General features: G+C 53.8%; 6 protein-coding genes across 6 annotated transcripts; 3 read left to right on the top strand and 3 right to left on the bottom strand.

Moving 5' to 3' along the window:
- Nucleotides 1-1089: 1089 nt before the first annotated feature.
- SETTUDRAFT_164158 (uncharacterized protein) lies at nt 1090-4263 on the top strand. Its single transcript, XM_008030027.1, is given in 9 exon segments — nt 1090-1257; nt 1327-1360; nt 1380-1384; nt 1471-1516; nt 1567-1680; nt 1736-1866; nt 1917-1962; nt 2013-3180; nt 3231-4263. The coding sequence occupies 9 exon segments, from the start codon at nt 1240-1242 to the stop codon at nt 4246-4248; spliced, it is 2580 nt and encodes an 859-aa protein (XP_008028218.1). The 5' UTR covers nt 1090-1239; the 3' UTR covers nt 4249-4263.
- A 933-nt stretch (nt 4264-5196) lies between these two features.
- Nucleotides 5197-6730, bottom strand: SETTUDRAFT_92705 (uncharacterized protein; the record flags this gene model as incomplete). The annotated part of the gene is made up of 4 exons (XM_008030026.1): nt 5197-5851; nt 5908-6280; nt 6338-6617; nt 6665-6730. The coding sequence occupies 4 exons, from the start codon at nt 6728-6730 to the stop codon at nt 5197-5199; spliced, it is 1374 nt and encodes a 457-aa protein (XP_008028217.1).
- A 779-nt stretch (nt 6731-7509) lies between these two features.
- Nucleotides 7510-7794, top strand: SETTUDRAFT_59812 (uncharacterized protein; the record flags this gene model as incomplete). Its single annotated transcript, XM_008029999.2, has 1 exon — nt 7510-7794. A coding segment is annotated over one exon (285 nt), but the record flags the coding sequence as incomplete, so codon positions are not given.
- A 1469-nt stretch (nt 7795-9263) lies between these two features.
- Nucleotides 9264-9818, bottom strand: SETTUDRAFT_92738 (uncharacterized protein; the record flags this gene model as incomplete). The annotated part of the gene is made up of 1 exon (XM_008030025.1): nt 9264-9818. One exon carries the CDS (start codon nt 9816-9818, stop codon nt 9264-9266), a length of 555 nt encoding a protein of 184 aa, XP_008028216.1.
- Nucleotides 9819-10714: 896 nt separating this feature from the next.
- Nucleotides 10715-11407, top strand: SETTUDRAFT_164155 (uncharacterized protein). Its single transcript, XM_008030024.1, has one exon. The coding sequence runs from the start codon at nt 10737-10739 to the stop codon at nt 11205-11207; it is 471 nt and encodes a 156-aa protein (XP_008028215.1). The 5' UTR covers nt 10715-10736; the 3' UTR covers nt 11208-11407.
- A 3154-nt stretch (nt 11408-14561) lies between these two features.
- SETTUDRAFT_21052 (uncharacterized protein) lies at nt 14562-15098 on the bottom strand (the record flags this gene model as incomplete). The annotated part of the gene is made up of 2 exons (XM_008029783.1): nt 14562-14888; nt 14940-15098. 2 exons carry the CDS (start codon nt 15096-15098, stop codon nt 14562-14564), a joined length of 486 nt encoding a protein of 161 aa, XP_008027974.1.
- Between the last annotated feature and the right edge of the window lie 104 nt (nt 15099-15202).

Below are 15202 nucleotides of genomic sequence, written 5' to 3'. Positions count from 1 at the left end.
GCCAAGCTCGGGGCGCAACACTTTTGGTTCCATTCCCGGTGGTGCAGCTGCGTGGATGCATGGTGCCCGCAACGGTCGCATGACGCCTGCGAGTCGAGGCAGTCTGGGCAGCAGCACCAGCCAAGGACGCAGCATCAGGACACAACAAATTTCGGCGCCCGTCATGGCTGAGAACTCGCTTGGCTGGAACTAAGGCTCGTCTCGCGCCCTTTGCTACACGAGGCTCTATCCGTGTGATTGTGCCGACTACCGGACGCTGGTCTGGAGTATACCACCGTCTGATGCCTTTTGATGTATTTACATTACGGCGACTCGCTTTCCCCACATGTCCGCATTGTTCTATTGCACCGACCTCGTCCAGGCTAGCATCTGCGTCGCATCTAGCTGCTTGTATTTTCTCTATCTTGTCGTCACCCTACTGTTCGGACACTCTCGTTAACACCACCATAAAGCTTACACCTTATAGTTAAACATAACTCTTTTTGTTTCTTTTCCCTGTATTTCCCTTCCAAGATACCAGTCTCTGCTTGCGAACAAGCCAGACCGTTTTTTCCTCTGTTCGAATTGTCGATGTGTGCGGTGGTCACTGTATGCTGTGGTGGAACGGCTTGGTATAGAGTCCACCGTGTTTATCTTGCTTTGCGCATGCATGGATAATGAGGGGCACTTGTGGGGAGGTTTATTGTTCCACGTAAATAGTTTGCGAGAATGGAGAAAGTTCATAAATCTTAGTGCGTGTGTGTGTGTGTGTGTCCCAGGGCTAGGACATAGGTGATGGATGGCAGCGTGGCCAACCCCCAGTCTGCAGTTGTGGACATGTGTGCGGGCATGGCGATGTGACGCCCCGAAGAGCTGGCCTGACGGTTTGCCGCCTTTGGGGCTGCACCTGGGCATGATGTACAGGCGCGCAGCTAGCGGAGGCGGTCGTGTCGCGCATTTCGTCTGCTTTCCATGGCCTGCAGAAACTGCCACGTTGGGAAATGGAGACAGGAACCCTGTCGCGGTCTTGGCGCTGCTCCGCCGGCATCGAACACATTGCGGAGGCCACCCAAAGTTGTTACCACGCAGCTCCTGCACATCTGGCCTTCCCTTTTCCCTCACCTTCGCACCCAATCTGCACTGACATCGCCACCCGCGCCTCGAAGCCCTCGGCCGTCTGCTTGCGCTTGTCTGGACGGGCTACTAAGGCCACGTTCCCCCCCAACCCACCCCTCCGCAACACATACCTGAGCTACCGAGATGCGGTTGGATGTAAAGGTACGACGCAACACGCAATTGCGCTCTCTGCATGGCAAAAGGCCGCTGCTGACTCGATTGCGGCTATAGAGGCAGCTTTTTGCGCGCTCAGAGCGTGTCAAGGGTAAGCGGACTCGCAATGCGCATGAGCTATTGGAACCTCGACTGACACACGGCAGGCATCGGTAGGAACTACACTTCCCTAGCAGACAGCCGCCACTAAACAAGCTCCAAGACTTTCACCCCACCGAGCCATGGATTCTCACCACCCTGTACAGCGGTATGCATGGTCCAGGACCCACGACGCAGACGGAGCACTGACAGTTACAGGACATGTTCACATCTGGTCGTACATTTCGCAATCGATTGTCAAGACATTTGAGCTTACCGACGTCCCTGTTCGCGCCGGTCGCTTCATTGCCAGGAAGAACTGGATTGTAGCAGGTAGGCCGCAAGCCCTCGATGAAGCCAGAAACGCAGCTGACATGTGCCAATGCAGGCTCCGATGACTTCCAACTGCGCGTATACAACTACAACACCTCGGAAAAGGTGACGTCGTTCGAGGCACACCCCGACTACATTCGCGCCATCGCCGTCCACCCAACACAGCCCTTTGTTCTGACTGCCAGTGTGGGTAGCACCCTGGGAGCAATACACCGACTAGGCTAATGCGGGCACAGGATGACATGACAATAAAGCTTTGGGATTGGGACAAGTCATGGAAGTGTATGTGCACATTTGTCGAGGAGAAGAGGGCAGGTGCTGACACGTAGCAGGTGTACAAGAGTTTGCTGGCCACCAGCACTACGTTATGGGCATTGCCATAAACCCCAAGGACCCCAACACATTCGCTTCCGCCTGTCTCGACAGGACCGTCAAGATATGGTCCCTCGGCAGCGCGACACCCAACTTCACTCTCGAGGCGCACGAGACCAAGGGTGTCAACTTCATCGACTACTATCCCCAGTCGGACAAGCCGTACCTGCTTACCACATCGGACGACCGAACGGTCAAGGTCTGGGACTACACCACAAAGGCGCTCATCGCAACACTCGAGGGCCACACGTCGAATGTCAGTTTTGCGGTATACCACCCAGAGCTCCCTGTCATCGTCTCTGGATCCGAAGATGGTACCATCAAGATCTGGCACTCTTCAACCTACCGGTTAGAACAGTCGCTGAACTACGGACTGGAGCGCGCGTGGTGTGTGTCATACCAAAAGGGCAAGAACGGCATCGCGCTTGGTTTTGACGATGGTGCTGTTGTCATTACCATGGGCCGCGAAGAGCCGGCAGTCAGTATGGACGGTAGCGGAAAGCTGCTCTGGGCCAAGAACAACGATATTCTCACCTCGGTTATCAAGGGCAGTGACCAGCTCAAGGACGGAGAGCGGCTTACTCTTCCCAGCAAAGACCTTGGCTCGACCGAGCTGTATCCACAGGCGCTGCTTCACTCGTCCAATGGGCGGTTTGTGGCCGTCTGCGGTGATGGCGAGTACATCATCTACACGGCGCTCGCTCTCCGTAACCAGGCCTTTGGTTCCGCCATGGACTTTTGCTGGGCTTCGAAGGAGCACGACAAGGACTACGCCATCCGGGAGTCATCCACGAGCGTCAAGATCTTCCGCAACTTCAAAGAGCGAAGCGTGCTGAATGTTGGCTTTTCTGCCGACGGCCTGAGCGGCGGTGTGCTGCTCGGTGTCAAGGGCCAAGGCGGCATCGGCCTGTTCGACTGGGACACTGGTGCTTTGGTCCGCAGGATAGAGGTGGAGCCCAAGGATGTTTTCTGGTCTGAGAGCGGCGAGCTTGTGACGTTGGCTACGGAAGACACATTCTATGTCTTGCGCTACTCAAGAGAGAACTACCTTGAGGCGCTGCAAAACGGTGAAGTTGACGAGGACGGTGCCGAGTCTGCGTTCGAGGTCGTGTGCGACATCAACGAGAGGTATGTTTGCACTGGCGCTGGAAAAACACGAGCGACTAACAGAACCACAGCGTTCGCACCGGTACCTGGGTCGGAGACTGCTTCATCTACACAAACAGCACGAACCGCCTCAACTACCTTGTTGGTGACCAAACATATACCATTTCGCACTTTGACTCACCACACTACGTCCTTGGATATCTGCCTCGTGACTCGAGAATCTACGTTGCCGACAAGGATGTCAACGTTGTTTCTTTTGCCCTGTCTCTGGCAGTGGTTGAATACCAGACACTAATTCTCCGCGGTGATCTTGAGGCTGCCGAGGAGACTCTGCCGTCGGTGCCCAAAGACCAGAACAACAAGATTGCGCGCTTCTTGGAGGGCCAGGGGTACAAGGAAATGGCGCTCAAGGTTGCGACTGACCCCGAGCACCGCTTTGACCTTGCTCTGTCTCTAGGCGATCTCCAGCAAGCCGTTTCGATTGCGCGAGAGCAAGACACGGAGCACAAGTGGAAGACGGTTGGTGACGCTGCCTTGAGCAACTGGGACGTGCAACTTGCGCAGAAATGCTTTATCAAGGCCCACGATCTCGGCTCACTGTTGCTTTTGCACAGCGCCACATGCGACACGGCTGGACTGCGCGAACTCGCCTCTCTTGCCGAGACAGCGACGGCCAACAACGTGGCGTTTTCTGCGCTCTGGCAGATTGGCGATGTGCAGGCGTGCATTGATCTTCTGATCAAGACGAACCGGTTTGCCGAAGCGGTCCTCTTTTCGCAAACGTACAAGCCCAGCGCGACGGCGGGCCTTGTCAAGCAATGGAAGGCAGCGCTGGAAAAGGAACACAAGACCAAGGTTGCCCGACTGCTTGGCACACCGCCTCAGGACGGCGAGGGTGACGCTGAAATGTTTCCGGAATGGGACGAGTACTTGAGGTTGGAGCAGGAAGGGGGTACGGTTGAGGATTTGCTTGTGCAGGAGGATGAGGGGGATGCCGAGGATGCGGATGAGGAGATTGCCGAGGGTGAAGAGGGTGAAGAGGAGGATGAAGAAGAGGAGGAGGAGGAGGAAGAGGAAGAGACCAAGTAGAGGGAGAGAGGGGGGGAAGAGAGAGGGAGAGAGGGAGAGAGAGAGAGAGAGAGAGTAGGGGTTATTATGATTGTGATGTTTGAGATACAAAAGAGGTATTGTCTATTTACTTTGTTGATTTGACTTGACTTGATTTGACTGGTAACAAGGAAGATGTATTATGATGTTGTGATGTTGAGCTCTTGTTGGGGCTGAAGAGTACATGTGTTTGGATGGATATAGATGGGTTTCATGTGGGTACCTGAGTGATTTGTTTAGATGAGTATTTGTCAATTCATCATGCATGCCTATGTAATGCCAAGTCTATGTACATGCTACATGTCGTGTCCCCATGCGACATTTACAAAAAAGCATCTCATCCCATCCATCTAGCACAGATAGACATGTATATCTTTGGCCTTGCTCACCTTTCTCTCCCCATGTCTTTCTCCTCTTTCTTTCTTTCTTTCTCCTTCTCTTTGAAGAACAGCAACACCAACATCAACATATGATGGAAAGGAAACGAGAATTAAAAAAAAATCAAACACCTTGAACTCCCCCATCCATAGTCCCATCAGTGATCCCATTTCGATTCAAACGTGTGTGTCGTACATGATGATATGCTTATTCTTCTCCGTTGTAGTAGTTTATGAATTTTCGCCCCAGGAAGATGGACATGTGAGATGAGGTGGAGATGGAGATTGGATAAAGTCTTGTTGCTGTACTGTATTACCATGGAGAAAAGAAGAAAGTATTTTTCCGCCAGGAGATTGAATAGACATGAGATCTCGGCGGTGTTTTTTTTTGTTTTCCATACAGTGGAGATTGACTGGGACATGGAGATATATACGGATGGATGTTTCCCAGCATGATGTGGAATTTGGCCTGGTTCTCGGTCAAGTGTGAAGAGGATGGTGGCAGGGAAACTCCGTATATCGTCATTTTTTTTTTCAAATTAATTGTTCTCATCTATCTCACAACAACAGCGTCGCGCTCGTTGTTTGTCGTACCGGGTGCACCATGGTAGGCCGAGTCGTGAAAAGTGTTTTCGTCATAGCCGCTTCGGCTCAACGACTGTGTGTCGTCACTTTCGGTCGTCGTGGTGGCGTCCTCTGATTCTTCCGAGGTGGTGTGGACACGGCTTCGTACACGGGCATTCATTTCCTCGCGGGTTTCTTCGAGAGTGTCGAGGTCGCGCAGGCCTCTGCCGCGGCCGAAAAAGTCTTCTGTGCGGAGGCCGCGGACGTCACCCTGGGCCACGGCCTTGTTGCTTCGGAGAGTGCCGTCGGCTTTTTTGCGACGAATGTATTCGCGCACAGGGCCCATGGCTGCGTCGCGGCAGGCTTCCTTGATGTCGCTTCCGCTCATGCCGGCCGAGACGCGGACAAGGTAGTCGAGGTCAAAGTTTTGGGGGTCGATTTTGGTGCCGCGAAGAATCAGGGAGAAGATGTTGTGGCGCTGTGTGGCCGAGGGGAGGGCGACGGGGAACTTCTTGGGCATGCGGCGCAGAATGGCTTCGTCAATGTCTTGGATGCGGTTGGTTGCGCCGAGAATGCATATCCGTTGGGGCTCGGATGTGCCTGATGCGGTCGACGAGGCGAGGCCGTCCCAGTGTGTCATGAATCTGCGCAGGGTGGTTAGCTGGGCTGCGCGAAGAGGGAGGAGGTTGACACTACGTACTCGGCCTTGACCATGCCGCTGGCCTCGTGCTCTCCGCTTCGGCGCTGTCCCAGCACGGCGTCAATCTCGTCGATGAAGACGATGCTGGGCTGCAGCTTCCTGGCGAGGCTGAAGACGGCATTGACCAGCTTGTTGCTGTCGCCGTACCACTTTTCCGTCAGGGTGGAGATGTGCAGGTTGATGAAGCAGGCGCCCGACTCGTGGGCAAGGGCTTTGGCGAGCATCGTCTTGCCGCAGCCCGGCGGGCCGTAGAGCAGCACGCCCGAGGGGGCGCTGAGCAGCGACGAACTGTGGGCGTAGAGGTGGGGCATGGTGAGGGGGTAGATGACCGACTCCTTGAGCTCTTCGATGATGGAGTCGAGGCCGCCAATGTCTGCGTGTCGTCAGTCTTGCCTGCCGTGGCCGGCGCGGTCTTGGGGGCACGACGCACCCTCGAAGCTGACGGGAATCTCCTCGGGCGCCACCACCTCCATGGCAATCGTCTGCTCGTACGTGTTGAGGTTGAGGTCCTGTATCCGCGGGCGGCGGTGGCGCGCGTCTGTCTCGTCATCGCTGTCGTACTCGCTGTAGCTCTTGCGGCGCTTGCTGGTCAGGATGGCGTCGAGCTTGCGGGTGGCGGCCGATGCCTTGGCGCGGGCCTCTTCCTTTTGCTGGGCGTCGGGGTCGAGGCGCGTGAGCAGGTTGCGGATGACAAAGTAGGCGATCAGCGGCTGTGTGGTGGTGAGTTTGGGTCAGGGTGCGGTCGGGGGGAGCGTACAGCAGCGGCGGCCATGAGGATGTCGGGGAGATAGCCCGTGAGGGTGCTCTTCTTGTTGGAACTCATGGTGGATGGCGCTCGGCGTGCCAATGAGCAGAGCCCGGCAGATGCGCGTCGAGAGGGCGGCGGAGGCGGCGCTTGGGGGAGAGAGGGAGAAGGAGAGACTGCGGGCGTGTGCTGTCGATACACGGCGATTTCCGAGCCGGGCCCCAGCAGCTTCTGGCAGCGGGCGTCGGCGCGGACGAGGCTGGTGGCGCGGTTGAAGTGGGCCGTCTTGGACGAGGGGCTGAAGACGTCGGCGAAGAGAAAGTAGGCCACGCCGGCGGTTGCCAGGACGCCCACGGCGACGACGACGAGGTTGGCGCTCTGCTGCGTGGTGCGCACCACCTTCTCGCCCGGCGACAGGTCCGACCAGCGCACCTGGCCGGTATCGCCGGTCAGCGAGATGGATTTCCGCGGCGGGGGTGGTCGTGGTCGTGGTGGTGAGGGGTTGCCTGTCGAAGTGTGCGTCGCCTGCGCGGTGGTCGAGGCGGAGAAGGCGTTGCGCGCGAGGGGCGCCCTGGGCTGGATGCGGGGGAGCAGAAGCGTCGGGCGCAGCAGCGCAATTGCCTCTGCGGGCCTGTATACGGCGGCCATGGCGGGGCGTGGTGGCGGTGATGTGCGACTGGATCGAGGGGGCGAGGGGCGAGGGGCGAGGGGTGAATGGAGGGATGCGGAGCGGAGGAGTGAGGCGGGCGGGCGGCGGAGGAGAATGCAGCCAAGACCGAGGCTGCAGACGCTCACGTTTCTGCTGCTGCCGCTGCTGCTGCTGGTGGCGGGCCGGTCCCTGGAAGCCAGCCCGACTTTCATACGGCGAGCCCTCGTGGTCGCGCTGGGCCCGCAACCGCCATATCAGTAGCTCAGAGGACACGGACAAGTGGGGCACCGAGCATCTGCGATTCAAATTCTACGTCGAGGGCCCCCGCGCCCAGGGCGTCGTCCATGTCCATTTGACAAAGAGGCCCAGCCAGGCCGACTACGAGTATGAGACGCTGGCCGTCGATGTCAAGGGCCACCAGAGGATTGATTTGGTTGCCGATCGCCACAAGGAGAGGGTTGCCCCCAAATTCTTTGGTGCGAGATGGTGGTAGTTTGGGATCTGGCATGCGTGGAAAAGATGGAACGATTCAACAACACACTCTGCGTCTATCATTTGGACGTCGCAAGTAAGCTCTAAAGTCGCATGTAGCGTCTGCTCCTGCATGGAAGATTGTGCTGCTCAAACTAGCCCTGCAGATTGGAATCCAGAAAAGAGAAGCCCCAGCCGCTTATGTCATTCACACGTCCAAAGTGGTCTGTTCTCCTGATGTGTCTGATCTATCACCCGAGCGACTTCTCTCCTGCACCGCTCTGGTTACCAAGCCCTCGCTTGTTGCATCGCCATGGCCGAACAGGGGCACTGCGAGCTTGGTACAGAGTGTCAGTTCAAATGTTGCAATGATATGCAAGGCGGGACGTGGAAAACTACAACATACTAACATGGTGTGCTTTTTAGCAGATTCCTGGTGAACACATCGTATCCTTGTGCTAGGTTCGAGAACAGGGAGCGAACATGGCCCATATCTTCGTAATATTTCTACCACATGCGTTGGAATACTGGAATTGCTTCAAGTCGCCATGTTATGGTCCTCTCTGGCATTTAGTACATTTCAATGGACACCATGAGGTCAATTGGCTTACCTGAGCATGGCCTGGCTGCGCATGCAACTCAGCCGTAGCTGAGCGCAGCCACTCGTCCAAGAACACAAACTTTGGATGCTCGTATTGGTCGGCAGCTTTATCGCAGGCATTCCCGGCCAGCAAACCAACTTTCTGTGGTTGTTCCAAGGGCAAATCCATCCACAGAGTTGTGGCTGGTGAGATTATATACATAATACATGCCCTTCTTGGTATCGTCACTCTCAACTAGACCAACAAGATACCTGGCCCTTGATATCAACGAGATATGAGGTTTAACGACATACTGTACAACCAAGGCTGCGTATGCATAGCCTTGAAGAAGCAGCTTAACATGCCTTTTGAAGGATTTGACGTCTTGTCGAACAACTCTTGGAATAAGATTATGAACACCCTCGATATTCCTCACAGGCCCATGCTTTTGCCCGCCTTGGCCACAGCACTTTGGACTCGTTATATGTATCATGAAAACTACCATGTCACCACTGTGATACAAGAGATATAGACGAATATCAGCATCATGGGATTGAATGAACGTCCATGTCCAAGTAGCAAATTGATCAAGTCTATCGTTCTAGGCAAGAATGCTGAAATACCCTCTACATATTCCCATGTTGCAAAGAGCAGAGGTTATGCTATTCTTTTACTGGGATTGACAACGGTCAAAGTGATTCGATCATAGACAGTGACTCTGTTTGTAGCTGTATATATGATAGTATCATGTTACAGAGTCGACTGAATTACTTGGACTCCCCTCAGCTACCGCATAAGCTTATGAAGCATCTGCAGATGCTCCACATGTTGAATACATTACCGCCATTCTGAAATTACTCAAGGCCTGATTCCAACCGATACAATCTACCCATAATCCACCGACGTACATCTACTCGCTGACAAAATCATAGACCATGCGCACCCTCAACTCCTGACCCTTTGCGCTCCTCGCCCTAACCCTCCTCACATGCCTCCTCTGACCATTGATGAGTTCAAAGCCCCACAGATGGCTCGCCTCCCACTTGCCCTCCTTCCTGGCCTCTCCGTAAATCAACCGGCCCTCTGCATCCGCACCGCTTTCCAGCCACGCCTCGTCTGCCGGACTCACGACACCCGTGGCCCTCGCATCATCCGTGCTAATCCACCGGCTTCTTGCCACCACCTCGCCAAACAGCGCGTCTTTCTCCGCGCGCCACTCGTAGTCCAGCGTGTACTCCTCCGTCTTGCCGGGGATCCTGCCGCTGGCCATGGACGAATACATGCTGACGTGGTAGTCGTCGGGCTGGCTGATTTTCAGTTGGATCGAGGCCGACGTGGCGGCTTTGCGGATCAATATGTTTATGCCCTGGAGAGCGAGGATCTGGGAAAAGTCGCCCGAGTAGGTCCTGTTGAGTGCCCATTGGCCCGAGAGGGTGTGCAGGGTTTTGCTTGGTGGGGCGGCCATTGATTGAGGTGACGGTTTGTAGTTAGTATGTAGAGTTGTGAATCTATTGTATCAGCAAGCTAGTGGATGGTGTAACCTATATAAATCCCCGAAAGCGGTGTTTTATACGCCGAGCACAGCATGCTGGCGGCACAGCTGTGTGGACGAAACCCGACTAAAGCAAAGACGTATGAGTTGTGTGGAAACAACCACAGTGTAAAACCTGGTTTTGCCGTCTGTCGCGAGAGATGTTTAGTATCGAGTCGGAGAAACCGACGTCGAGACGGTCGGACTGCACTAGAATGAACGACGATTGTTCGTTAGCAGCTGAGACGGGAGCTCGAATGCTCGCTCAGTCAGTACCAGCCTCAACAATAACTGTCCGATTGCATCGCTCCATGTCTAGCTGGAGGTAGTCGAGTCTGAAACATACTACTCCCAAGACGCAGCACACGATTGTTGATACCAGCCAGGATCCCCAAGCGAGAGGAGACGCCGCAAGCCGCAAGCCGGGTCGCACACTTGACATCATTCCGGGCCAAGCGGCACAGCACATGCTCCATGCATGTCTTGTTCCACCCTTCTGGGTTTTAGCGACGAGTACGAATACGAAGGGCGATGCAGTTACCGTGCGTGATAGGTGTAGACAGGGTTTCATGCGGGCGGGATGGCGAGGCAGACAGGCAAAGCGTCGTCGTCGTGGTGCGGCTGAGGCGCAAGTCGTTGGTAGGGAAAAGACGGCGTGATGGACATTGACATCACAGCCACCCACGCGACAGGGGGGAATTTAGTACACACACAAGCAATACGAGATGCATATATATCCGTGTGCGCCGAGCCTGAAGTCCCCAGTTCCAAGAAGTCTTATCTTGACGTTGAAATAATCTTTATTGGTATTCTGAATCGGGTACTTACTACAGCTACAACTACAACCACAGGATGTACTCAGCAACCGCCATCCTCATCTCCTCGGCAGCCCTCTGCGCCGCACTACCAACATCACATGTGGGTCCTCGCGCAGGCGGTCCGGCCATAATGCCCATCCCTTCAACCTGCGCCGTCACCAACCCGCTCCCCAACACCAGCTCAAACTCAAACACATCCTACATCCCCGCGCCATCTACAAACAACGACATCCTATACAACGCATACTACTCGTCCTTTTCCACAAACGCAACGGAAATGGCGACTCAATGTCTCCAGCAGTGCTACGGCTACGGCACCCACACCGAGTGCAAGACTGCGTTTTGGGCGGAGAATATGCTTGTGCCCAAGGGCTACTATGGGGGCGAGGGCGGGTACCTGGCTACGGGATGTGTGATGTTTGAGCGGGAATTGGGGGCAGGGGATTTTGAAGTTGCGCCTGAGGGGCAGGGGAAGAGTGCTTTTGCGGGGACTATCAAGTGTTAGTGATTGAGGATGGGTGTGATATGACGTTATGCTGGGGATGGTAATGTGATGTGATTAATGAAATGATGAACTTTAGATTTTTCTTGCAGGGCTAGTCTAGATAGAGATACAGTTTGACTATGTAAAACAAAAAAAAAAGAGCTGTTAGTGTAGTATGAACACATACAACCTATCCCAGAACAGCCTCTAGACACTTGACTCAAGTTCATTATCATATGCATTTCCCTAACTCTTCGTCATCTTGGTCAACTAGCCTGAACACATGTGCATATCATACATGTTCCTAAACCTCCATGACTGTCATTGTCGAAAACCCCTTTCGTCTTGTCTTCAACACCAAGGTACAAGCTCGTATGCCAGCCCTAGCACATGAAGCTGTAATGGTGAGAGTAGAGTACACATACGATAAATCTGGCCATAATGACGTTTTAACGTTGCCACTAGCCACTGTTTTAGTTGTTCGCCACTGGGCTACTATTAGACGACTGCTAGACTACTATATTAGATGTTGGTGCTAGTACCGTTGCATTGCATGGCAGCACAAAGCCAAGAAAGAAAGAAAGGAAGAAAGAGAGAAAGAGGGAAAGAGAGGAAGAAATGAAATCAACGAGAGAAGATGATGGATTGATGGTATCATAATTTCTATGACCAAGGATTTGGATGGAGAAGGCGAGTATCAAGTGGGTCTAATAGGAGTAGGTGTCGGTGTAGGTGTACACCTAGAAAATCGTATGTTTTTTTTCTTGAGATTCATGGTACGGTATGATACGAGTTCCGGTGGTAAGGATAATCTAAAAAAAAGAAAAGAAAAACGTATGTATGGAATGGGGCCTTGGATTTTGGGAAAAGTTGTCCAAAGTGCATTGGCTACTTGGTTGTGCATGTACAGGGGTTGAGAATGCGCAGTACCAGTACCAGTGAGTGGGAAAGGGGAGAAGTTGTTCTTAGTCTTGTTCTTCATCTTGTTACTATACCTACACCTACATGTATATGCTCGCATGTAGTTTCGTGCTTTGTACCTGGTCTATATTACGCCTTTGCATACTACCTAGCTAGCTACCTAGCCTATCGACACTTTGCGCCTACGTGTTCCTCGTCTTCTTTTCTTTCCTTTTCCCACTCGCCTCTTCCTCGTGTTTGATTGCCGGTAGCTGGGATGCACTGCACTGCACGGCCGTTTGCTAGCATGCACTCGAGCGCGTCTAGTGTAGTTTGGTTTGGTTAGCAGCTTGACAAGTTGACGCCTGACAGTTAGTCGCCGCTACAGTACCACTGTTCCGCCGTTTTCATCTTCCGCCCATGGCGCCGGGGAAACAAGCGATTGGGTAACTATCCATCGTACTATTGGTGTCACTGTCACTGCCACTGCCACTTTCGCTGCCACTGCGGCTTGCTGGTTCACACGCGGGACCGTTACAAAGCCGCGTCGCCATGAAACCTGATCATGGTTTCTTTTTGCCCCCCACCCCCCTCTTTTTGTTTTCTTATTTGCCCGCTCTCGAGTTCTTTGGTACCGAAATGCATGGTTTGCATGTGATTCTGATTTTTTTTTGTTTTTTCGACCCGACTAATAAGTAGGTACACCTAGGTACTGACTGCAGAACTGCCATGTTTGGATCTAGTGTACAGGATCCCGATCTGGCTTGTTTCATGGTATCGTGCGATTCTCACGTGGTGTTGTGATGAGGAGTGGTTGTGGTTATACTCTACCCTACGGCTCGCTGTGCTTGTTGCTGGGTGGGTCGACATGGAGGTACCATGCGGAAAGTACCGCGGTTACATGCAACATGTGGTGTTGTTGTTCCTGTCTTGTGTGGCATGGCTGGTCAGGTCAAGTGCGTGTGGAGTCAGGCTGTAGGCATGAAAGGTGCTTCGGCGATAGTGTCGACGGGATCCGACGCGATGCTGCGTGGCGGGGGACGGGTGGGAAGGAGAATGCCGTGGTACAGCCGATGTGCGTGTTTAGGCGTTCCTGCGCACAGATGGGCGGGCGGGCGATGGCAGAGTTGCTTTTTTTTGGGGGGGGGAGGGGGGGAAAGTGGGGTTGGGCAAGGAAAAGATTGCCAGCATGCGCGTGCATGTCTGAGGTCTGGCCCGGCCCAGTGGGCCTCGTCGGCTTTGAAAGCCTGCCTATCGTGTACAGTACCCTATTTTGATTGCAGTGCAACATGTGCTTGTAGGCAGTAGGTGTACATGCTGCCCGCACATGGCCTTGTCGGCACCAACATGGCCAACTCCGTCTGTCTCTCTTGCAGCGGCTAGAGAGTGAAAGGCGCCGCTCGTAAAGGCGCATGGGCAGACAGAGGCTCGGGGCGGTTCGGGTACCTGTCCCGGGCTGTTACCGCAGCAGCAACAACCAAGTCCACTAGCCTACCACCAGCCCACGACCCAAGAAACCCAGCAACACATGTGGTTTAGCCAAGCCAAGGTACCTATCCTTCCTTGTGTCTTGCAACATCCTTAAACCCTATTCTTAATTTTATCTTTTTCTTTTCTCCCTCCAACCCCCAAGACGCGTTATGCCCTATGCGGCAGTAGGTAGCCAGTAGACACAGCTTTTTATTTATTTTTACTCAGATAACTAAGTAAATAGTCGGTTACCAAAATAACTACACATGACATGGGCATAGCATAGTCCGACCCCACTCGCACTTGACCGTTTTTTTTCTTTGCTGAAAAAAAACCAACTCCACTGGCTTTGTGTACCGGGGAGGCCCATGGCAGCGTTGGGCGCTTTTAGCTTGTGCTGGTGACCAACCACGGGCCGAACATGCTTCAGGAACCCATCAGCCCGACGGTTGGGCGTCTAATGGGCTGACTGGTATTGCTGTGCTTCTTGCATGGCCATTGGCGGGATTATGGGGGAAGGGAGCTGATGAGGCTGGAGCTTACGGCATGGCTTTCTATATCGGGATACGAGTCGTGGCTTGCTTTAGGACTAGGACTGGGACTAGGTGTACGCATCTGAAGAAGCGAGTGCGTGGGCTGCTTCATACAGAGGTGGGGGGGGGGGGCGAGCAAGCATAGAGTGTGACATTTGTAGCATTACTATCAATCATACCGCGGCCGTGACTGCGTAGAGAAGAAGAAAGAAAAAAAATGTCTCTAAAAAAGAGGCTACATTCACCCAGCAAGCATGCTCTGAGGCATAACACAACGGCAATCTCTCCTAGACATTTTTGTCGTAAAACGAGCGCCCAGATAGTTACCGCCCAACCATGTCCAAACAAATCGCTGGAAAAACTGCATCATGCAATGTGGAATTGGAGATGGAAAAAAGGGTATACACAAGAATTGAAGTAGTGTAGAAGAAAGCAAAATAGAAAGCAAAAAAGCGCTTCTCGCCAACGGTGCTCATGATGAGCTCTCCGTCTTGACTGGTGTGGCGCCCTTGAACTCTCCGTGTAGTATTTCCAGCAGCTTGCGTAGCGTATCCGAGTTGCTGGTTCGTCGGCGTGTTGAAGTGCCCTCGTCATCTTCTCCCTCGGCGTCGTCGTCCTGGGTGAGCAGCTCAATGGTTTTTCGGAGCTTTTCGTAGGCAGCGTTGAGCTCAGAGTGCGAAACCTCGAGTTTGGTGTACTTTTCACTCAGCACCGCAAGCTGGGCCTCGAGATCTCGGGCGTGCTTTTCCTTGCGCTCGCGGAACGCACGCTGGGCAGCGCGATTTTGAGCTCGTCGGCGCTGGTATTTGTTAGATGGCACGTCGAATGCGTGGGTTGGGTCATGACCTACGCCAGAGGTGGTGTGTGTTCGCTCGGCAGGCGCCGGGGTGTGGACGGCTGCAAAGCTGGGCTCGACATGTTGCAAGGGCCGCGGACTGCAGTACGGGCTGTCGTGGTCGGATCCAAAATCCGAAGGCGTCATGGGCATGGGATATGAGCCGAATTGCATGGGCTCGTCGACAATGTGGGGGTAGTAGGCTTGGTGGTGTATTTGGGCGGGGAATTGGTCGTATGTGGACGAAACCTTGTGGACATGAGCTTGGAACAGGCAGG

The sequence above is a fragment of the Exserohilum turcica genome (assembly GCF_000359705.1).
Source record: "Exserohilum turcica Et28A unplaced genomic scaffold SETTUscaffold_4, whole genome shotgun sequence".
NCBI classification, from domain to species: Eukaryota; Fungi; Ascomycota; class Dothideomycetes; order Pleosporales; family Pleosporaceae; genus Exserohilum; species Exserohilum turcicum.
The sequence above is the reverse complement of the archived record's forward strand: the minus strand, read 5'-3'. Positions and strand labels throughout refer to the sequence as shown.